Here is a 25364-nt window from a genome sequence, read left to right as displayed (position 1 = left end):
GTGAGTCCTTCGTGATCTGTAGCGATTCCCTGAGCGGTTTATGAGCTCTCGACCAGTATTTCCCTCGTTCTCGTCTGGTGATGGCTATCCAGGAGTCCCTGCATACTCTTGCCCATTGCGGCCGCTCTGTGGTCTTTGTGTGGGCCCCCGGTCATGTCGGTATCCCGGGCAATGAACATGTTGACCGCCTGGCGAAAGAGGCCACCAGGCAACCATCTCTGGATGTTGGCCTCCCAGAGACTGATTTACGAGCGGTCCTCCGCCGAAAAGTTTTTGTGCTTTGGGACACTGAATGGCGCGATCGGATCATGCCCAATAAACTCCGTGCCATTAAGGAGACGACGACTGTGTGGCGGTCATCCATGCAAGCCAACCGCAGGGACTCAGTCGTCCTTTGTCGGCTCCGCATTGGCCACTCCCGGCTAACACACAGTTACTTACTGCGTCGGGAGGACCCTCCTCTGTGTCACTGCGGGGCGGCTTTGACACTTTGGCAGTGGCCCACATTTTGTTGGCCTGCCCCCTTTTAGCTGTGGTCAGGCGGACATTTGCGCTGCCTGATACACTCCCTGCCCTTTTAACTGATGACCCTGCTATGGCTGGCTTAGTTTTACGTTTTATTCGGGCAGGGGGTTTTTATCATTTAATATGAGTGTTTATGTTTTATTTTATTGTTTTTTGTTGATTCTGGCCTTTGGCCTATGGTTTTAAACTGAGTTTTTTAGTGTGTTCTCGGTGATTGGCTTTTCCTTTTTTATTCTATGGTCGGCCAACCACTCCCACACTCCGTGGGATTTTAATTTGTTATGTCTGTTCTTTGTCTGAGTTTTTCTTGTCCTGTGTTGTCTGTTGTCTCTATTATCCGATTTTTTACTCTGTGTGGTAGTTTTTAAGTTTTGGAACAAGGGACCGATGACCGTTGCAGTCTGGTCCCTTTATTCCCACAAACCAACCAACCAACCATCCAGACTGTTGCCCCTGCAACTACTGAAAAGGCTGCTGCCCCTCTTCAGGAACCACACGTTTGTCTGGCCTGTCAACAGATACCCCTCCATTGTGGTTGCACCTACGGTACGGCTATCTGTATCGCTGAGGCACGCAAGCCTCCCCACCAACGGCAAGGTCCATGATTCGTGGGGGGGGGAGGTCTTAGATCATATCTAAGTTATATATTTTGTTCTTCAGTTCAGTATTTTAATTTGTTAATAATTCTTTCTATTTTTGCCTCTGTTTTTAGTACTTTTGTTTACTGAATAATAATAATAATAATAATAATAATAATAATAAATAATCCCGTGGAGGCCCGGGAAAAGAATGTTCTGCCAGTCGTAAAAGGAGACGAAAAGAACAAACCACTAATAGGGCTAACCCCCCTTTTAGTGTGATTAATTGGTTCAGGACAGAACTAATGAAGCCTCGGACAAGCGCTGTCATGGTCGGGGACGACGCTTGAACCCTATGCTCGTCCACAATGGTAGCGACACTGCTAGCCACACGGAAAATGATTTAAATCCAAATAGAGGTGTTTTGCAGGATATGCTTCCTGCAACCACTCTAGAAGGAAAACAAAGACGGAGGATGAGATGGTCAGATGAAGTTAACTGACACCTATTATTACCAAGCATCAAATTTAGGAACCAACACAACTGGATACAGATCACAAGTATACACAAAATTTATTACCAGATACCCAGAATTAAAATTTTTAACAGAATGACGACTAGCTGATCAGATCTGTGTAATAATCAAAAATAACAGGATACCCCAGTCAGAATTAGAAAACATCAAACAACAAGAACGAAAAATATTGGAAACAAAATAATGTGCAATCAGAAGAAGAAGAAAATACAGTAATGGACTCAAACAACCCCGAGCAAACAAACAAAGAACAACACGCATCAATTAAACAATCAGAGGAAAACGAAATCTTAAGACGGCCACCAGAACAAGCACAAATAGAACATGAAGTGACACACATGTTAGATATAGAAGAAAAATTTCAGCTAACATATATAGAATACAAAGACACAAATACAGACATTAGACCATTCTTTCATAGACCACCAAATAACCCACAAGTCGAAACAACAATAACAACTATCAACACAGTCATACACAACAAAATAAATGAAAATACAACTATGGAAGAGTTACAACTACTGGTATATATAGGAACACTCACTACACTAAATATACACACTAGGCAGAGATCAGAACAAACCAACACACAGAAGAAACCCACAAAACCAGCATGGCAACACAGGCTACAGATCAGACTAGAAAAACTGAGAAAAGACATCGGACAGCTAACACAATTTATAAGAAATGAAATATCAGACATAAAACGAAAAAGATTAGGTAAAATCTCACAACAAGAAGCAACAGAGCAAGTAGATGAAAAGAAGCAGAAATTACAAGCATTGGCCAAACGACTTAGAAGATACAAAAAAAGTGAAAATAGAAGGAAACAAAACCAAACATTCAACACAAACCAAATTTTACCAGACAATAGATAACACACACATTAAAATAGACAACCCACCAAACATAACAGACACGGAGAACTTCTGAAGCAACATATGGTCAAACCCGGTACAGCATAACAGGTATGCACGGTGGTTACAAGCAGAAACAGACACATACATGATGATACCACAAATGCCTGAAGTGATAATTTTGCAACATGAAGTCACCCGAGCAATTAATTCTACGCACAATAGGAAAGCCCCTGCAAAAGATAAAATGGCAAATTTCTGGCTAAAGAAGTTCACCTCAACACATTCACATCTAACTAAATTATTTAACAGTTACATTGCAGACCCATACACAGTACCTGATACACTTGCACAAGGAATAACGTACCTGAAACCTAAAGATCAAGCAGTCACATCAAACCCAGCAAAATATCGCCCCATAACAAGCCTACCAACAATATACAAAATATTAACTTCAGTCATTACACAGAAATTAATGACACATACAACACAGAACAAAATTATAAATGAAGAACAAAAAGGCTGCTGCAAAGGAGCACGAGGCTGTAAAGAGCAACTGATAACAGATGCAGAGGTGACACATCAATCTAAAACTAAACAAAGGTCGCTACACTATGCATACATAGATTACCAAAAAGCTTTTGATAGTGTACCCCACTCATAGTTACTACGAATATTGGAAATATACAAAGTAGATCCTAAATTGATACAGTTCCTAAACATAGTAATGAAAAATTGGAAAACCACACTTAATATCCAAACAAATTCAAATAATATCACATCACAGCCAATACAGATTAAGCGTAGAATATACCAAGGAGACTCATTAAGTCCTTTTTGGTTCTGCCTTGCTCTGAACCCACTATCCAACTTGCTAAATAATACAAATTATGGAAACAATATTATTGGAACATACCAACACAAAATCACACATTTGCTATACATGGATGATCTAAAACTACTGGCAGCAACAAATCAACAACTCAACCAATTACTAAATATAATAGAAGTATTCAGCAATGATATAAATATGGGTCTTGGAACAGACAAATGTAAGAAAAATAGCATAGTCAAGGGAAAACACACTAAACAAGATGATTACATATTGGAGAACCACAGCGACTGCTTAGAAGCGATGGAAAAAACAGATGCCTATAAATATCTAGGATACAGACAAAAAATAGGAATAGATAATAAAAATATTAAAGAACTACTAAAAGAAAAATAGAGACAAAGACTAACAAAAATACTGAAAACAGAATTGACAGCAAGAAACAAGACAAAAGCTATAAATACTTATGCTATACCCAATATTGACCTACTCATTTGGAGTAGTAAAATGGAGTAACACAGACTTAGAAGCACTCAATACACTTACATGATCACAATGCCACAAATATAGAATACATCACATACATTCAGCAACAGAAAGATTCACATTAAGCAGAAAGGAAGGAGGATGGGGATTTATCGACATAAAAAACCGACATTATAGACAGGTAGACAATTTAAGAAAATTCTTTATAGAACGAGCAGAAACTAGCAAAAGACACAAAGCAATCACTCATATAAATACATCGGCTACACCACTGCAATTTCATAACCGCTTCTACAACGCTTTAGATCACATAACATCAACAGATACGAAGAAAGTAAGTTGGAAAAAGAAAACACTAAATGGCAAGCACCCGTGTCATCTAACACAGCCACACATAGATCAAGACGCGTCCAATACATGGCTAAGAAAAGGCAATATATACAGTGAGACGGAAGGATTCATGATTGCAATACAGGATCAAACAATAAACACCAGATATTACAGCAAGCATATTATTAAAAATCTCAATACCACAACAGATAAATGCAGACTTTGCAAACAACAAATAGAAACAGTAGATCACATCACAAGGGGATGTACAATACTAGCAAATACAGAATACCCCAGAAGACATGACAATGTAGCAAAAATAATACAACAACAACTTGCCATACAACATAAAGTAATAGAACAACACGTTCCCACATACAAGTATGCACCACAAAATGTACTGGAGAATGATGAATACAAATTATACTGGAACAGAACCATTATAGCAGATAAAACAACACCACATAACAAACCTGACATCATACTCACCAATAAAAAGAAGAAATTAACACAACTAATCAAAATAGCAATACCCAATACAACAAATATACAGAAGAAAACAGGAGAAAAAATTGAAAAATACATCCAGCTGGCTGAGGAAGTCAAAGACATGTGGCATCAGGATAAAGTTGACATTATACCAATTATACTATCAACTACAGGAGTCATACCACACAATATCCACCAGTACATCAAGGCAATACAGCTACATCCAAACGTATATATACAACTACAGAAATCTGTAATTATTGATACATGTTCAATTACCCGAAAGTTCCTAAATGCAATGTAACATATACTGTACAGTTAAAAGGAAGTCACGCTTGATCAAGGTCCACATCACTTTCCATTTTTAACCAGACATATCGTCTGAGAAAGGAAAGAAATAATAATAATAATAATAATAATAATAATAATAATAATAATAATGCCTCAGAATCAGAATTTTATTATTTCATTATGTACATCATAAGTCATTAATGTAGAGTAAACTTATCAATGTAAGTAATACACTGAGGTGACAGAAGTCATGGGATACTTCCTACTTGTTTTGGACCTTCTTTTGCCTAGCATAGTGCAGCAACTCGACATGGTAGGGACTCAACATGTCGTTGGAAGTCCCCTCCAGAAATATTGGGCCATGCTGTCTCTATAGCTGTCCATAATTGCGAAAGTGTTACTGGTACAGGATGTTGTGCACAAGCTGATCTCTTGGTTATGTGCCATAAATCTTCGATTGTAAATGGGACTCATGTTGTGCGATCTGGGTGACCAAATCATTTGTTCAAATTATCCAGAACATTCTTCAAAACAAACATAAACTATTGTGCCCCAATGACATGGCGCATTGTCACCCATTATATTCTATTGTTGTTTAAGAACGTGAAGCCCATGAATGGCTGCCAGTTGTCTCAGAGTAACTGAACGTAACCATTTCCAGTCATTCATCAGTTAAGTTGGCAGAGTTGCCACAAGATATGGAAATCAGGAAAATTCAAACATGTCAGGAAAATCAGGGAAATTTGAGAAAAAAAAGAAGTAACACTGGAAAAAATTTTGTTTTGTCTCAGTAGATGAAATTGTTTATTTACTGGGGTTTCATGTATCATCACTGGCTGGGTGCAGCTGAGTACGTGTGCTGCTTCCCTACTCCCACTTTCCTACAGATTCTCCTATTCCTACCACTCTCCTCAGCTTGCAGTCAATGCTGCCATCACTTCTTGCTGCTAGCCTAGCAGCTGCTGAAGAGAGGCAGCGAGGCATGATGAGAGGTTCGTTTGGATCTGATTCTCTGAGACTCTATACGCAGCGACTGGATACAGCGTAAATTGTGTCTGCATGAGTTGCGTCTGAGTGATTTTTTTGTGTGTGTGTGTGTGTGTGTGTGTGTGTGTGTGTGTGTGTGTGTGTGGGGGGGCCGCAAATTTAGTTGTGAGAGTGTGGCACCTTTCTACTCGCCTGTCTGCGGCTCAGCGATCATCTTTGAAGTGAGCTGCCATCTGTCCTCATTGGTATTGATCTCAGAGTATTTGCGCAAATTGTCTTTTGCATGGACTGGTCACTGCAGTCTCGTTTCATCAACATGGTGTCTGTGACACGTGAATAACTGGCCACACAAATGGACTTCCACGACAGGCCAAAACCGCAGACCATTTCTGCAAGTATCTCCAGGGATCGGGCCTGGCGATCTGAAGCCCATCGTTTCCCACTAATGTGGAAGCCCTGCCTGTCGGATCTAGTCTCACTGTTCTGTTCACAGAATGGTTCTGTTTGTGTGTGGCATTATGCAGTGGATTTTTGTAGTGTATTCCAGGACCCAGGACTACAGTGTTCCTCGGCAGGCCAGAGTCAATGGTAGTGGATTTCAGGATTTGTGAATGTCTCGCCACAAGTACACTGTACAACGAGGCATTTTATGGACGTTCTAGTACATTTTGGCAGTTTGAAAGTAATTTATATATTAGAATGTATGGATGATAAGGAGAAGAAAATTGTGGCTGTCACTGGCAGTTTGCACACTATGTACTCATATATTTCTTGAAAGAAAAATCAGACAATACCTGTAAAATAAGAGACATAACAAAGTGGGTAATAACCGACAACAGCGAACATACTAGAATCAACATTTTATTGGCGGTCACCTATAGGTTTGCACAACTCTTTCCTGCCTTATACCACTTCTTTCAAGAGGCCAATTTTTTTTCTGAGGCTGTTTCTGAAATCAGTGAAGGTATTTTAAATCTGTCTTGCGACTCCAAGGAAATGCATATTTTTGTCACCAAATGTGTTTCGTTTTATTGAAATAAAATAACAACAGTGGTCTTAATGAAACACATATACCATTGGGCTTGCTGTCTCCATCTAAAGGCATTTCATTACAGAATATTTTGATGTTAGCACTTAAGATTTTTGCTCACATGGGGGAGACATACAGAAGTCCTTACATTTTTTACAACTTATGTCTTCACTTACCCTTGAGATCTCAAAATTTGTCAGGGAAAAAATGCTAAAACTTTTCTGGAAATCAGCGAATTTCACTTGCGGTATCTGTGGTTCTACCAGAGGATCTAGTCCATTCCATGTGCAAATAGCCTACACCAGCTCGAACAGTGCCTTGTTGACAACTTGTGTCCATGGCTTCATGGGGTCTGTGCCAGACTCAAACCCTACCATCAGCTCTTACCGACTGAAATCGGGACTTACCTGATCAGGCCATGGTTTTTCGATTGTCTAGTGTCCAACTGGTATGGTCATGAGCCCAGGAGAGGAGCAGCAGGCAACATTGTGCTATTAACAAAGGCACTTGCATTAGTCGTCTGACACCATTTAGTCCTTTGATGCCAGATTTCACCCCACTGTCCCAACGGATTTGTTCGTCATACATATCACATTGATTTCTGCAGTCATTTCATGCAGTGTTGCTTGTCTGTTTACACTGACAACTCTACACAAACACCACTGCTCTCAGTTTTTGAGTGAAGGCCGTTGGCCACTGTGTTGTCCTTGTTGAGAGGAAATTTTGTATTCTCTACAGACTCTTGGCACTGTGGATCTTTGAATATTGAATTCCCTAATAATTTTTGAAATGCAACTAAAACTACCATTCATAGTGTGTTAATTCCCGACTTGCAGCCATAATCATATCAGATGAATCACCTGAGTGCTAATGAGAGCTGGCTGCCAATGCTCTGCCCTTTTGTACCTTACGTACGCAATACTACTGTCATCTGTACACGTGCATATCACTACTCCATGGCTTTTGTCGCCTCAGTGTTCAATTTAGACACACATACAAAGTGTCAAAAATTACTACAATATTCTACAAAGATAGCTTCATCATCATTTAAGAATTTTGTGAATGATGGAGGAGTAACATATTTGTTCTAGGAATACATGTAATTTTCTTTTTAGTGTTTTATTTTTCTTTATTTCATTTATTTATTTATTTATTTTGTGTTCTGGTGACCCACATTTGAAAATGTCACAAAGGTATGGAATGAGTAAGTTTCACAAGTTTATTGTGGTTACATTCTGTGGTATTATTTAGTTAGAATTAATCACTTTCATATTAAGCTAGCTACAGCTTAGGTTCTATCAAAGAAAAATAAGTATTTGAATATACTCACAATAATAAATTTAATATATAAATAAAGATATGGGTATTTATCTGATTGTAAGTATTACAGGTTCATGGATGCAGTACTTTGAGTTAAGAATTCTTTTATAGTTTAGAATGATCCTTGCAAAAGGAACTGCCTTAAGTATTTTTTAAACGAGATGTGATCATTCACTAGGCACATAATTTTTGAAGGTAGGGTGTTGAAAGACTTACAGACACTGAAATGGATCCCTGTGAGTGTCATACTCAAGATTGTATTCTCTTAGTGGATAGCTTACTCGACTGATACGTCTCAAATATGCAGAAAGAATATGGCTGCTGAAGTATTTTAATAGCTGGCTAGATATGTTGTCGACTTCAGTTGAGTTTCAACTTTCACAGTCTTGACAATTATTTCAATTTCCTGCAAAGTAACTGTTCTTGCACTGATCTATTTTACTGTTTTAAGTGCTGCACTGTGTTGTACAAATAAATGGCTTGATTTATGGAGCCTCACAATCCTGTTTGATTGATTAGTGTTAAAGTGTTTGTTGAATATGTCTACAACTGGTTTTAATCATTAACAAAATGATGCTCATTTTTTTATTTAGAGATTTTATGTACAGAGTTCACTTTCCCCTGTTCCCTTCTTTGCAAAATTCAATATAGTTTTAATATTTCAGTTATTGAGTTCAACCTTGAAGAATATTTTCTCTGATGCCTGCATGCTCCTGTTAAGAATTGTACAGTTTGTAATGTACGCTCGCGTGATGTGATGAGCAAACGTAGAAGGGCAGATGGGAATTTGGATTGAGGTTTAGTGTGCTTGGGTTGTCCATACAGTTGTGTCTAAGCGCTGTCAAGGTGGCAAAGATGGTTAACGCGTCTGGCTTGTAAGCATGAGACCCGGTGCACAGCCCGGCCTTGTTACAAATTTTCATTTGTTGCCAATGAATTATTTCATTGCCTGAATGCGGCAGAGATCAGAATTTTTTCTTTCTGAACAGTTTGTAGTGCCTAATCTTGGTACCATTTGGTCTCTTGGTTACAGTATAAAGTTCTCTTTTAATTCTACAAGAAAATTTGATGTCCTCAGTTATCAGTGGCCTACAGCATGATTAAAATGGGTTTTCTCTCACTGCCTTTCTAGCAAATATTTCATAAAGTACACTAGTAACCTCATTAATACGTGTTATATTTGGATTTAACATCAATAACAGCATATACAGGACACCAATCCAGAAGTTGTGATTAGAGTTCTCATGCTGCGTTTGTTTATAATCCTCAAGATTTTAAAATGAAATTAACTTTTCTCTGTACATTTACTTCATTTGTGGTGAGTAGCTGTCCATCACAGTCAGAAAGCCCATTCATAATATTTTGCAGTTAAATTACTATCTGAAAGTTCCTGGCAGATTAAAACTGTGTGCTGGACCAAGATTCGAACTCGGGACCTTTGCCTTTCATGGGCAAGTGCTCTACCATCTGAGCTACCCAAGCATGACTTGCCCCGTCCTCACAGCTTTACTTCTGCCAGTACCTCGTCTCCTACCTTCCAAACTTTACTTTCTTTCGGGAGTGCTAGTTCTGCAAGATCGCAGAGAGCTTCTGTGAAGTTTGGAAGGTAGGAGACGAGGTACTGGCAGAAGTAAAGCTGTGAGAACGCGGCGTGAGTTGTACTTGGGTAGCTCAGATGGTAGAGCACTTGCCCGCAAAAGGCAAAGGTCCCGAGTTCGAGTCTCGGTCCGGCACACAGTTTTAATCTGCCAGGAAGTTTCATGTCAGTGCACACTCCGTTTCATAGTGAAAATCTCATTCTGGAAATTAATATCTATCTGTATTCACAAATATGTTAACTATTAAAGTGCTGGCTTTTTCTGTAGTTGGAAAAGTCTACCACTTATATTAGATTGTAAGAGTGTAAGAGCACATCAGGTGTTAAAGGTCAATTCCATTTATATTATCTGTTAACAGGGTTGTGTTAGTCTCCAATTACACTGAAAGAATTAGTTTATCTAGAGAGGTGAGAAAAATGAAATTCAATGTGTCTCAGACAAATATTCAAATTTCCAGCAGGTGCCCTGTAAATTGATAGCATAAGAACTGTTGCAGTATTTGCAGTTATTTCAGTGTCACATGCTTCATAGTGCTGTTCAGCACAGTATTTGGCTAAATCTAGGGATCTATATACTACATCATTTCTAAGAAATAAGGACAAATAAATTAACCAAAGTGGAGCTTCATCTTTTCCCTATTACATCTACGGTAGTGAGCAGCTAAGCTTAAGTTTCCAGTCAGTACTATGGGATTTAGGTTTGTAATATAATGTTGAAACGTAGTGTATCAGGTTTACTTCCATATTCATCGTTTAGATGTTTTACCAGCTGGTGTATTTTATTTGGTGTATTTTATTCTTCAGACCTCTTATATTTCGGTGGAATATATGCAAGTTTGAATCTTGTTCACTCTTCCTTTAGTATGATGTGTGCTTCGTACAAGTGCAATATCTGTCTAAACTAATTGTTGGTTCAGCTTTGGGCACTTGAGACTCATTTTGAACACATGAGGGAGGTTTCACATGTTTTGGGCTGCTTTACAGAAGAGATTTAGTTTTATTGTTTATTGTCATTAAACACTTCTCCTTTTGAGTGTTGCTTTTCACATTAAACTCAATGCAAGGTATTTCTCACCTGTTGAGTCATTGACTTTTATCCTGAAAATTATTTACATTCTCATTATTAGTCAAACCACTTTTCTCTTAGATTGATGTATTTCATTAATCTTAATCTTTCTTTAATTGTTTAAATGTTATGAAAAGGAAAGTTGCTACTTGCTAAGTGTAGATGCTGAGTCGCAGAGAGGCACAACAAAACGAGTCTCACAATTAAAGCTTTTGGACATTAAGGCCTCGTCAACAATAGACTACACACACACGCACACACACGACTGTAGTCTCAGGCAACTGATGCCACACTGTGAGCAGCAGTGCAGTGTGGTTTTAGTTGCCTGAGATTGCAGTCCTGCGTGCGAGTTGCATTTGCTTAACAGAGTGAGTGAGTGAGTGACTGTGTGTGTGTGTGTGTGTGTGTGTGTGTGTGTGTGTGTGTGTGTTTGTCATCCATTGTTGATGAAGGCCTTAATATCCGAAAGCTTTAATTGTGAGAGTCATTTGTTGTACCTGTCTGCAATTCAGCATCCCCGCTATATGGTGAGTAGCAACTTTCCTTTTCATAATATTGTTACATTCCATCCTGAATTTTCCATTGTTTAATTATTTGACACAATCAAAACTTTTCCCTTTCATAATGTTAGTGCATCCCATACTGTACAGCTATTCTGCTTTCAATTTATGATAAATTCTCGTAGTTATGTAATGAGTAATTTGGGAATAGAGTTTAATCTGGGATGGTAACATGAAAGTTTCTTTATTTTTAGTATCATAGACATTTTGAAAATGGTTTCCTATGAATTGTTATGTATAAAAGTAAACAGTCTAACAGTTTCGACGACAAGAGAAGTGGTGCAAAACTGGATTGCAAACTTCACACTTCTCTTACTCCAATTGACTTACTTGAAACGTTTAGCTGATCTTCTTCTCTGAATATGTGGCTGCGTCAATCTCCACCACTACTTCTCCAAAGAAATAATGCTGGTTAGGTGAACTAACAAACACACTCTCGCTCACTAGAAATAACTGGGTACCCTTATACTTTCAGTTAAGTTTAGGTATACTTTCATCTACACAAGTTTCATATCAACATACAAATTCTTACAAGTCAACTATGACGATACCTGTTAGATACTATTAAATATAATTACATTGTGGTGGGTTTCATAATCACCAGAAATTCAAAAACAGGTCTTGCTTCTTGCAAGTCTAACACCAAGATCAAGAAAGAGTCTCTAGACAAAATGTGTTTCAATTGCTCATCACAATTACAATCATTACACTGTCAAAGAATAACACATGCTTGCTCCTTGTACGTCACATACAGCTTCTATGGCACGAGCGGCAAACACTTGTCGGCATCGCTTGTCTGACACAGCTCCTGTCCTCCCAGGACTAATGTCCATCCTGCACGCACAGACATGTGTTGCGCAGTAAATAGGCTCTCTCTCTCACACTTCTCTTATATCGCATGTTCATCGCGGCAGAAGGTCGAGTGGTTCCAGAATTTACATGTGAATTCTCAAAGCACTACAACAGTTCATAAATGTAAATAAACGGAATAGCTAAACATTTTTAGATCTCTAATTTAGTGATCGGCAAGAAGCCATAGGTATAATAGTACACATATTTATAATAAAAGTTTTTGTGTAATGTCCTATTTACACTAATTGATGTCTCCCAAACGATTATTACATATTTTACAACAAAGCCAAAGAAGCTGCAACAAACATTATTTCCAATGTCTATGTCACTTGAATAGGGCAGTATGTCATTGCAGATGCAAGAGTGGCTTTATTATTATTATCATCATTTTTAAGCTCTTTTTACCCATATGCTGTCTGCTACAATTCAGTAAATTATAGCTTACCTACAGCTTTTGTTAAATTCTCACAATACTATTTCAAAAACTACTCACCATTTTATTGTGTGTGTGTGTGTGTGTGTGTGTGTGTGTGTGTGTGTTGTTTTTATATGTGGCTTCACCTAAGTTTCACAAATGTCTATTAATGTGAATTTTTTTATATTGTAGCATCTTTATTGTGATTTCAGATAACAGCTTACCAACATGGACACTGCACCAGAAAAAATGCAGGTAGCTCCTCGTAGGTACCAGGAAGAGCTCTTGAAACGATGCCTAAATGAGAACACAATTCTGTACCTGCCCACAGGGTCTGGGAAAACATTCATAGCTGTTATGTTTATTAAGGAAATAATGAAGGAATGCTGTGTGTAAGTAATTTTTTCTTTGTCTGTTAGGCAGTTCAGTGTGTGCATGCAATGTATAATGGATAAACTCAAACTGACATGACCTTGTTATTAGGTACTTAGGCAGTTACTTTTATCATTTGTTGTTTTGATCTATGTAGCAGGCTGAACATGATTTCTGTGCTGTATGATGTTCAGATATTACTTGTGTTTTATAATGGAGTGAATGCAAAGATGTGTTTATAATGGAGTGAATGCAAGGGGGCAAGATTTTTCTTGGATTTCAGATGTAAATTGCAGGCAATTGAGAGAGAACCACATTTAGCTGTGCTCAGTTTGCCTTTGCAGGTATTCACTCATTTTTTGCTGGTCGTTTGTCTTGCAGCAAACTGTCAAAGAAAGCTCACATACTTTCCATTTCTGCACTTGTGTTGGTGTGAACAGCAGGAGTGTATCCTCTTTTTTTGGTTGTGTCACATTTTGTGTGTGAACTAACTTCATTAGTAAATGTGAATTGGGTATATGATGGAAATGATGGAGTCAATATATATATCTAAAAACAAAGATGATGTGACTTACCAAACGAAAGCGCTGGCACGTCGATAGACACACAAACAAACACAAACATACACACAAAATTAAAGCTTTCGCAACAAACTGTTGCCTCATCAGGAAAGAGGGAAGAAGAGGGAAAGACGAAAGGATGTGGGTTTTAGGGAGAGGGTAAGGCGTCATTCCAATCCCGGGAGCGGAAAGACTTACCTTAGGGGGAAAAAAGGACGGGTATACACTCGCGCACACACACACACATATCCATCCACACATATACAGACACAAGCCAGACATATTTAAAGACAAAGAGTTTGGGCAGAGATGTCAGTCGAGGCGGAAGTGCAGAGGCAAAGATGTTGTTGAATGACAGGTGAGGTATGAGTGGCGGCAACTTGAAATTAGCGGAGATTGAGGCCTGGTGGATAACGGGAAGAGAGGATATATTGAAGAGCAAGTTCCCATCTCCGGAGTTTTGATAGGTTGGTGTTAGTGGGAAGTATCCAGATAACCCAGACGGTGTAACACTGTGCCAAGATGTGCTGGCCGTGCACCAAGGCATGTTTAGTCACAGGGTGATCCTCATTACCAACAAACACTGTCTGCCTGTGTCCATTCATGCGAATGGACAGTTTGTTGCTCGTCATTCCCACATAGAATGCGTCACAGTGTAGGCAGGTCAGTTGGTAAATCACGTGGGTGCTTTCACACGTGGCTCTGCCTTTGATCGTGTACACCTTCCAGGTTACAGGACTGGAGTAGGTGGTGGTGGGAGGGTGCATGGGACAGCTTTTACACCGGGGGCGGTTAGAAGGGCAGGAGCCAGAGGGTAGGGAAGGTGGTTTGGGGATTTCATAGGGATGAACAAAGAGGTTACGAAGGTTAGGTGGACAGCGGAAAGACACTCTTGGTGGAGTGGGGAGGATTTCATGAAGGATGGATCTCATTTCAGGGCAGGATTTGAGGAAGTTGTATCCCTGCTGGAGAGCCACATTCAGAGTCTGATCCAGTCCCAGAAAGTATCCTGTCACAAGTGGGGCACTTTTGTGTTTCTTCTGTGGGAGGTTCTGGGTTTCAGAGGATGAGGAAGTGGCTCTGGTTATTTGCTTCTGTACCAGGTCGGGAGGGTAGTTGCGGGATGCGAAAGCTGTTGTCAGGTTGTTGGTGTAATGGTTCAGGAATTCCGGACTGGAGCAGATTCATTTGCCACGAAGACCTAGGCTGTAGGGAAGGGACCGTTTGATGTGGAATGGGTGGCAGCTGTCATAATGGAGGTACTGTTGCTTGTTGGTGGGTTTGATGTGGACGGACGTGTGAAGCTGGCCATTGGACAGGTGGAGGTCAACGTCAAGGAAAGTGGCATGGGATGTAGAGTAGGACCAGGTGAATCTGATGGAACCAAAGGAGTTGAGGTTGGAGAGGAAATTCTGGAGTTCTTCTTCACTGTGAGTCCAGATGACGACGATGTCATCAATAAATCTGTACCAAACTTTGGGTTGGCAGGCTTGGCTAACCAAGAAGGCTTCCTCTAAGCGACCCATGAATAGGTTGGCGTAAGAAGGGGCCATCCTGGTACCCATGGCTGTTCCTTTTAATTGTTGGTATGTCTGGCCTTCAAAAGTGAAGAAGTTGTGGGTCAGGATGAAGCTGGCTAAGGTAATGAGGAAAGAGGTTTTAGGTAGGGTGGCAGGTGATCGGCATGAAAGGAAGTGCTCCATCGCAGCGAGGCCCTGGACGGGGGGGGTATTTGTGTATAAGGAAGTGGCATCAATGGTTACAAGCATGGTTTCCGGGTGTAACGGATTGGGTAAGGTTTCCAGGCATTTGAGAAAGTGGTTGGTGTCTTTGATGAAGGATGGGAGACTGCATGTAATGGGTTGAAGGTGTTGATCTACGTAGGCAGAGATACGTTCTGTGGGGGCTTGGTAACCAGCTACAATGGGGCGGCCGGGATGATTGGGTTTGTGAATTTTAGGAAGAAGGTAGAAGGTAGGGGTGCGGGGTGTCGGTGGGGTCAGGAGGTTGATGGAGTCAGGTGAAAGGTTTTGTAGGGGGCCTAAGGTTCTGAGGATTCCTTGAAGCTCCGCCTGGACATCAGGAATGGGATTACCTTGGCAAACTTTGTATGTGGTGTTGTCTGAAAGCTGACGCAGTCCCTCAGCCACATACTCCCGACAATCAAGTACCACGGTCGTGGAACCCTTGTCCGCCGGAAGGATGACGATGGACCGGTCAGCCTTCAGATCACGGATAGCCTGGGCTTCAGCAGTGGTGATGTTGGGAGTAGGATTAAGGTTTTTTAAGAAGGATTGAGAGGCAAGGCTGGAAGTCAGAAATTCCTGGAAGGTTTGGAGAGGGTGATTTTGAGGAAGAGGAGGTGGGTCCCACTGTGACGGAGGACGGAACTGTTCCAGGCAGGGTTCAATTTGGATAGTGCCTTGGGGAGTTGGATCATTAGGAGTAGGATTAGAATCATTTTTCTTCGTGGCAAAGTGATACTTCCAGCAGAGAGTACGAGTGTAGGACAGTAAATCTTTGACGAGGGCTGTTTGGTTGAATCTGGGAGTGGGGCTGAAGGTGAGGCCTTTGGATAGGACAGAGGTTTCGGACTGGGAGAGAGGTTTGGAGGAAAGGTTAACTACTGAATTAGGGTGTTGTGGTACCAGATTGTGTTGATTGGAATTTTGAGGTTTTGGAGGGAGTGGAGCTGGAAGTGGGAGGTTGAGTAGATGGGAGAGACTGGGTTTGTGTGCCATGAGAGGAGGTTGAGGTTTGCTGGAAAGGTTTTGACGGGTGAGTGAGTTGCTCTTCCGGAGGTGGGAAACCAGGAGATTGGATAGTTTTTTGAGGTGAAGGGTGGCATGCTGTTCTAATTTGCGGTTGGCCTGTAGGAGGATGCTCTGAACAGCCAGTGTGGATGTGGGAGAGGAAATATTCAGGACTTTTATTAAGGATAGGAGTTGACGGGTGTGTTCATTGGCTGAGTTGATGTGTAGGTGAAGGATTAGGTGGGTGAGGGCAATGGATTGTTCAGTTTGGAACTGGTATAGGGACTGATGGAAATAAGGGTTGCAGCCAGAGATGGGAACTTTAAGTGTGAGGCCTTTGGGGGTAATGCCAAATGTCAGACAAGCCTGAGAAAATAAAATATGCGAGCGTAATCTGGCTAGGGTGAAGGCATGTTTGCAGAGGGAATGTAAATAAAACTTAATGGGGTCGTTGTGGAGGTGTTGTGAGAGTGACATGGTATTAGAAGGTGGAAAGTGTAACATGTATATATATGATGTGAATTAATAGAGGGGAAACATTCCACGTGGGAAAAATATATCTAAAAACAAAGATGATGTGACTTACCAAACGAAAGCTCCGGCACGTCGATAGACACACAAACAAACACAAACATACACACAAAATTCTAGCTTTTGCAACCAACGGTTGCTTCATCAGGAAAGAGGGAAGGAGAGGGAAAGACGAAAGGATTTGGGTTTTAAGGGAGAGGGTAAGGAGTCATTCCAATCCCAGGAGCGGAAAGACTTGCCTTAGGGGGAAGAAAGGACGGGTATACACTCGCACACACACACATATCCATCCACACATATACAGACACAAGCAGACGTATTTTCTTCCATTTCCTCCTATATAAACACTTGCATGTTGGTGGCAGCGATGGTAGTGGACACTGCTGAATTTTTCTGCGTGTGCTCATCACCTGTTTGCTTCTGTTTGCTCTGATGTAAGTGGAGATTTAAGCTTACAAAATATGTGAACTAGAAGTTTCAAAATGTGATGCAGACACAAGTAGAGGTGAGCAGCGTGTGTGTGTGTGTGTGTGGGGGGGGGGGGGGGGGGCTCATTTATTTGTCATGCATTTACAGAGAGTACTGAATACATACTGTAACATGAGAGGTGTTTGGAGATGAGTTACAATTTATTTATTTTACAAGCACCACTCAAACTATGGGCATATCCTTTTGTAGTATGATAAACTGGTCATAGTCCACCAAAGAGATGCTAGATAACAGTTATGAACCATGTGTGTAGTGAAAAGACTGTGGTTGTTTGCTGTTAAGTATGGAAGGCTATGAACAAGGTGGAAGGTGACGGTCATGGACAAAGATGGACTGCATAGTTTTTGTGGAAAAAGGAGTCAAAACAACATATTCATAAATGTGTAACTGTGGTGTGTGTTTAGGAAGCTTGTGTTTATTGGACAGATCATTGCATCGGCAGTGGAATAGTGAGCAAAGTTGGCATCACTGATGTTCATTATTGTGCCACGCTCACACGATTGACCTGATCTCATTCCATCTGATTATGCTCCATTCAGTAACATGAAGGATGCATTGTGAGTTAAAAGATTGGGCAACACCTAAGAATTTCACTCAGGAATGGGCGTGTAGTACCCCCAAACAGTGGTTCTGTGGCACAGTAATGAAGTTTCTGACATAGTGGCAGTGGTGTATTGTTGTCATTGGCGATTATAAGGAGAGATCCCGTGTACACGGGCTCATGTTAGTTAATAAAAAAGATACAAAAAAGTACAATTGCGAATCATTTCTGAATACCACCCATACTTGGAACTGAACTTTTGTAGGGATCAACTGTTATTTCCTACCAGTATTGTGATAAATAGGCTTGTTTTGTTAGTACTTGCTGCAATACATGTCTACCCTGAAATCTTCTGCTACCTGTAATCTTCAATGACATTTTAATGTAACAAATGAAGTACACAGCTATTTTCGTACTGGTCGTGGACTGTAGATGCGTGGAATGTAGTAGTGGTCTCAGGATCTAGTGAGTGTGCTGTTGTTCATGGATTCGATACTAATGGAGTGGGATCTTTGAGTTCTTAACCAAATACTAATATAATAGAAGAATTTGTTCTTGAGAACAGCAAATATCAAAAGTGTGAGATACATGATGTAATTTTTTTTCTAAACCGTATGTTCTTCTATTAACTGTTCTGTGGACTGTTGAAGATATTATTCTGTAAGAAAAGTTAATCGGCTGCTACAAAAATTATTTTCCTGTGGGCATGGATATCTAGCAACCTAAGAATACAATTTTTAACTCTACAAATTAGCACAGATGCATGTTGTCTCAGAATCTTAAAGTGAAATGCCTGAGACACTTTACTTCAATAATATTTCAGCCAGAAAGATAACAGCAAGAAGTATATTGGGAAAAATTGGGTCATCTGGGTGAATGTTGGAGAGTAATGGGGTTGTAGATCTCTAGGTGGAGGACGAACGTGAGTAATGGTCATAAAACAGTCCCTGTATTTCTCCATGACAGGAATGAAGAAAGTATTACCCATTGCTGAAATTGGAGCTGTGCCAGCCCACGCCATCTTCCCTGTTTGCTGTGGGGCCATTTGTCCTGCTGGCTGCAAACTTGAATGGAGCCCCAATGTAAGGCAGGCAGTAGATCCCCTCAGCAAAATCATTTGGGAAGTAATCCAGTGTTTGCTGAGTGTCTGAGACATGGATGCAGCTGACTGCAAGTCATGGCTCCTGTTGAGACCAGTGATGCCTTCCGTCTGTTTTTAGAGGCCATTTTCAGATTTGTTGTTAAATGAAGGACATGGTGAACCCTGCTAACCTTGTTCATGGGTTGAAGGCACATATGTGATTGGTGTCATCGTACCCAGGACTGACTGCGGCTCTTTGGTATGGAGTATGGTAGAAGGCTTAAACCAGGCCGTACCAGCTCAGGTGCTCTCCCAGAGAGGACAGCTGGCAGGCTCGGGCAGAGGTCAACAGGGGTGGGCAAACAGCTAATGCGCGATCAGTCTTGCAGCTGGATCGTAGCTTACGCAATTATGGTCTACTGGTCAAGCACACACAGACAAGGGTCACAGAGCAGAGCATGCTTGCACAGAGCATGTGTAATAATGCCATCTGGCAGGTAGACTACTCTATCTGTGCCTGTGTGTAAGTATAATATGGAGTGTGCAGGATTGCCCTTGCCACATGGGGCAATGTTGGAACAGCCTGGCTTAAACCACGGGCTCCATGTAAATTCTGTGGCAATCTTGCATGTAGATTTTTAGATACCCACTGTTATGTGAAGAATTTCAGAGTTGTTTCACCTGCCCTTCCCTCAGGAGGCCAGACCTGCCTAACAGTCTGGAATCAGCTATTGGATGTAAGAATAGATGGTTTATATAGAGCTAGACAAACAATATTCAAAGGCAAATGTATCTTAGATTTCCTCTTATACCACAGAACTTGATATGGTATTGAGTGTTACTTTGACAGTTCTGTGGCATATAATACATAATATGCAACAAACTATGAACTAGCAACAATAAACAGTTGTTCTGCATACAAGTTGTTAATTTCAGGTAACGGAGAAGGAAATGCCACTGCACAAACTCCTGTTGCATTTGAACTAATTCACAAGAGAGATATCATGCCCGTGTATGTGCATATATAAAAATTTTTGGTGAGTTTGAAGTAAAGGAATATACTACAACCTCAAATGTATTACTCACTTGGGGATTGTGAGGAGAGGATTACATTAATTAAAACATCCCCAGAGGCACTTCAGCAATCATTCATCTCATGCCCAAAAAGAAACCTGCCCTGCATTTCACAATGGTTTGCAGAATATAGATGCAGTTGTAAAGCTGACTGTTGAAAGTGAAAATGTAGTTGTTTGATTATTAGAGACTGTAACTGGATGGCGATTCTTCTGGAAAATCTGGAATTCTCGGGAATTACATTTTACCTCCAAAAATCGGGGAAATCTCTGGGAATCCAACATCATAATTTAATTGAGCTTTGTAAGTCACAAATTTTAAAATACTTAATAATTCAAAGTGTGTTGATTATTTGAATATTAGTCCACATAAATTATTGACATTGAAAAACTGTGGTTAAACTACAGTGTAGATTGAAGAAAAGTCGTTATTGTGAGATGGTCAGCACCCAGCTGCTCACCATTAGTTTCTCAGGAGCTTTTTTCTGGCTTTGTCTTTCCTCCCCATGCCTGAAATTTTCAGGTTTTTTTCCCCCCAAGTCTGAGTAGCCACCGTGCTATAATGAACTACTAGATGGCTTGCAAGTGAACATTTTGATCCCTCTTCCTACACTAAAATAATGTTTGTAAAAGTTACCAACATTTGGGTGAAATGAGGAAAAAATTAATTATTAGTAAATATCAAATAAATGCAGTAAAACATACAGATTTAGACTGAATTAAAATGTAATAATATAGTGAGAATTTATTGACAGCAATAAGACATGTCATGGACGTAGTGCGAAGAGGGCAGTGTGCAGTCAAGTCCACTTAAAATGTTAGATCTTTAATCCATTCCAGATCATCTAATTTTGGTTCCTGATTTCGTTTTCATTCAGAAAGCCAACAATAGTGAGTGATAAATTAGAAAATTGTTCTGCGTGTGCTCCTTGACTTAACCAACATATTTCACATTAATATCTAATGCCACTGTGCTCTTTGTTCAGTTCCATCACAAACTATTGAATCTGACAGTGTGCTACTACTCATGCCACCAATTTCATCATGTGCTTCCTGCTTGCAAATTTAACACGGAATGCTTCTTGATGTATGGAACAATCAGTCCCATACATATTGTCTGTCGATCGTTGTAATGCTTTTCTCATCTGTCATCAACAAATTCTTTATGTGTAGTGTTGTAAGGCTGTTCTATAACAAATTTTTGTATCCATTGATTATACGACTGCATAATAGGTATAGAGACTTCTCATCCTTCTCTATGAAAATGAACTGTGATTCTCATTCATTTTTCAAGGCTTGTGACAGTAGTTTACTGAACTGCCTCTTTTTTTGAGCAAATAGGCACTGGGTCTGCAAAATACCTTTTTACTATGAGCAAATAGCAAAGTATAAACATTGTTGACACGCGATTCTGCCGAACTGAAGAAAGTATTGCTGACTGAAAAGTGCTGCACCAAATGCCAGAACAGTGTCACATTGCACTGCTAAACAATATATCATTGTGTTCTGACTAGTCCTGAGGAGGACCGAGTAAAACTAGTAGTGCCGAGTGCCAAACTGGACGTGTGGGTGCATGAATCCTTGCACACCATGGCCAGCCCTGTGGTAGTAGATGACTAGACAAGTGTCAGAGATAAACTGGGAATGAAATAAAGTGTCAAAGAAAGGCCCAGAATAGTAACTGTACATTTATATACTAACAGATTTTCAGAAAATTATCTTGAGGATTTGGTGAGACAGCTCACTTGCAGGGGAAACATTTGATGTGCTGGGAACAAACATCTGTACTCTGTGAACACAGAACCAGTGATCTTGAATATATTACTTCATCATTAATTACTGGTGTTGAATGAAAAGTTAAGGTGGAGAGCTATTTCTGTGTAACAGAGACAACAAGAAACTGCTTTAGTATGCAGTAAACATTGTTTGGAATACTGAAACAAATATGTGATTGGATTGAAGACTTCGTAGCAAATATAATTCAGTTTATTGATTTAATGGGGAGGTTTTGCTAGAAACAAGAGTACTGTCTGGTATACTTAAAGACAACATTATTGAACCACTTTTGTTCAAGAAGTGTACTAAATGACTCTTAAGAGAAAATATATAGCTCTCTGAGGCTGTTATCTGATGATGCAATTCTGTGTGGGGCAGTAACATAATCAGGAAGGAGCCATGTAATACTATTTGCAGATTATCAACACTCAGTGCAAATACGAGCTGTTGGCCCCCTAAATAAATAAATCAATCAATAAATACAAACTTCGTGCTTTAAATATGTCTGCTTGTGTCTGTATATGTGTGGATGGATATGCGTGTGTGTGCGAGTGTATACCCATCCTTTTTTCCCCCTAAGGTAAGTCGTTCCGCTCCCGGGATTGGAATGACTCCTTACCCTCTCCCTTAAAACCCACATCCTTTCGTCTTTCCCTCTCCTTCCCTCTTTCCTGATGAGGCAACAGTTTGTTGCGAAAGCTTGAAATTTGTGTGTTTGTTTGTGTGTCTATCGATCTGCCAGCACTTTCGTTTGGTAAGTCACATCATCTTTGTTTTTAAATAAATACAAACTGTTATATAACTGTACAAAAATATCTGATATTGTTTATGGGCAGTCACAGGAATTGTTGCTGCCATCAAATGAATGAGAGTTTCTTTGAACAATATAAGGTAAAAGATAGATAGCTACTCACTATAAAGATGGCGTGTTGAGACGCAGACACACAAAAAGACTGCAAAGCCTTAGTGAGAAAAGGACACACACACACACATATATATATATATATATATATATATATATATATATATATATATATATATATATATAATGGAAGGAAACATTCCACGTGGGAAAAATTATATATAAATACAAAGATGAGGTGACTTACCGAACAAAAACGCTGGCAGGTCGATAGACCACAAACAAACACAAACATACACACAAAATTCAAGCTTTCGCAACAAATTGTTGCCTCATCAGGAAAGAGGGAAGGAGAGGGAAAGACGAAAAAACCCACATCCTTAAGATATGTGAACACAAAATAAGCAGTCTTGCATATGCAGATGACTTAGTTGTGATGGCAGATTCGATTGAAAGTTTGCAAAGTAATATTTCAGAGCTAGATCAGAAATGTAAGGACTATGGTATGAAGATTAGCATCCCTCTTTCCTGATGAGGCAACAATTTGTTGCGAAAGCTTGAATTTTGTGTGTATGTTTGTGTTTGTTTGTGGTCTATCGACCTGCCAGCGTTTTTGTTCGGTAAGTCACCTCATCTTTGTATTTTTTTTATATATATATATATATATATATATATATATATATATATATATATATATATATATATATATATATATATATATATATATATATATATATATATAAAGGGAAACATTCCAGGTAGGAAAAATATATCTAAAAACAAAGATGATGTGACTTACCAAATGAAAGTGCTGGCAGGTCGACAGACACACAAACAAACACAAACATACACACAAAATTCAAGCTTTCGCAACAAACTGTTGCCTCATCAGGAAAGAGGGAAGGAGAGGGAAAGACGAAAAAACCCACATCCTTAAGATATGTGAACACAAAATAAGCAGTCTTGCATATGCAGATGACTTAGTTGTGATGGCAGATTCGATTGAAAGTTTGCAAAGTAATATTTCAGAGCTAGATCAGAAATGTAAGGACTATGGTATGAAGATTAGCATCCCCAAAACGAAAGTAATGTCAGTGGGAAAGAAATATAAACGGATTGAGTGCCAAATAGGAGGAACAAAGTTAGAAGAGGTGGACGGTTTCAAGTACTTAGGATGCATATTCTCACAGGATGGCAACATAGTGAAAGAACTGGAAGCGAGGTGTAGCAAAGCTAATGCAGTGAGCGCTCAGCTACGATCTACTCTCTTCTGCAAGAAGGAAGTCAGTACCAAGACTAAGTTATCTGTGCACCGTTCAATCTTTCGACCAACTTTGTTGTATGGGAGCGAAAGCTGGGTGGATTCAGGTTACCTTATCAACAAGGTTGAGGTTACGGATATGAAAGTAGCTAGGCTGATTGCAGATACTAGTAGATGGGAACAATGGCAGGAGGGTGTCCACAATGAGGAAATCAAAGAAAAACTGGGAATGAACTCTATAGATGTAGCAGTCAGGGCGAACAGGCTTAGATGGTGGGGTCATGTTACACGCATGGGAGAAGCAAGGTTACGCAAGAGACTCATGGATTCAGCAGTAGAGGGTAGGAGGAGTCGGGGCAGACCGAGAAGAAGGTAGCTGGATTCGGTTAAGAATGATTTTGAAGTAATAGGTTTAACATCAGAAGAGGCACCAATGTTAGCACTGAATAGGGGATCATGGAGGAACTGTATAAGGGGGGCTATGCTCCAGACTGAATGCTGAAAGGCATAATCAGTCTTAAATGATGATGATGATGATGATGATGATGATGATGATATTATTATTATTCACTCACTCAACCATTCTTTGTTTAAGTAATTCCCACTATAAGCGAATACTTTTTTAATGAGTTGTTCCTTGTTAATTTATTGCACAACCCATTGTATAAGATGCTTTTACAAGAATATAGAACAGTACAATACGTGTCATTTCCAAGTTTTATTCTCAAACATTAGAGGTGATCAGCAGAAGGGTGAGAATGTTATAAACAATCTCAGATTTTATCCCCGTGTAAAACATGTTGATGCAAAAAGAGACTGATGATGTCTTGGTGACTGCCATGATGTGATGCTGACCGCTTCAAACACCCAAATCTACACCATCGCAGCAGCTACCACTGCATAATCAGCACTGCACAGCCAGTACAGTGAGCAAGAGGGGAACTAAGTAGCTCCAGACACAAAAAAATAGTGATTTGCAGTGGGTGGTTTTATAGGTTTGTTTGTTCTTTATTCATCTACAAATCCTTTATAAAATTATATGATATATCATCTTTGTTAGAATAGGACCAAGTAGCAACAGAACACACATAAAAAGGGTACATAAATTTGCAAGCTTTTGGAGTCAGTGGCCCCTTCATCTGGCAAAAGGGATGAAGGGGAAGAAAATCTTTCCTTCTCATCCCTTCCAGTAAATCTCCCCTGACCAACAGTTCTGGCCATCTTTCCTGAACTCTTCCCATTTCCTAAACCATGCCAGTCCTTTTTCTTCACTCTTTTTCCTTCGTCTTCTGCCAGGAGGAGGAGATATTGGCCC

At 39.9% G+C, this 25364-nt stretch overlaps 1 protein-coding gene across 7 annotated transcripts in view; it reads left to right on the top strand.

Annotated features, from left to right (window-relative positions):
• LOC124795481 (endoribonuclease Dicer-like) overlaps positions 1-25364 on the top strand; it is a 428130-nt gene that overhangs the window by 31839 nt on the left and 370927 nt on the right. For all 7 annotated transcript variants that reach the window (XM_047259520.1, XM_047259523.1, XM_047259524.1 and 4 more), the window contains exon 2: positions 12963-13142. In XM_047259520.1, the coding sequence (XP_047115476.1) occupies positions 12979-13142 (164 nt within the window). In that variant the 5' untranslated portion in view covers positions 12963-12978. The remainder of the gene's footprint in view (positions 1-12962; positions 13143-25364) is intronic.

The sequence above is a fragment of the Schistocerca piceifrons genome, chromosome 4, assembly GCF_021461385.2.
Source record: "Schistocerca piceifrons isolate TAMUIC-IGC-003096 chromosome 4, iqSchPice1.1, whole genome shotgun sequence".
NCBI lineage: Eukaryota > Metazoa > Arthropoda > Insecta > Orthoptera > Acrididae > Schistocerca > Schistocerca piceifrons.
This window is presented reverse-complemented; position numbering and strand designations above follow the sequence as displayed.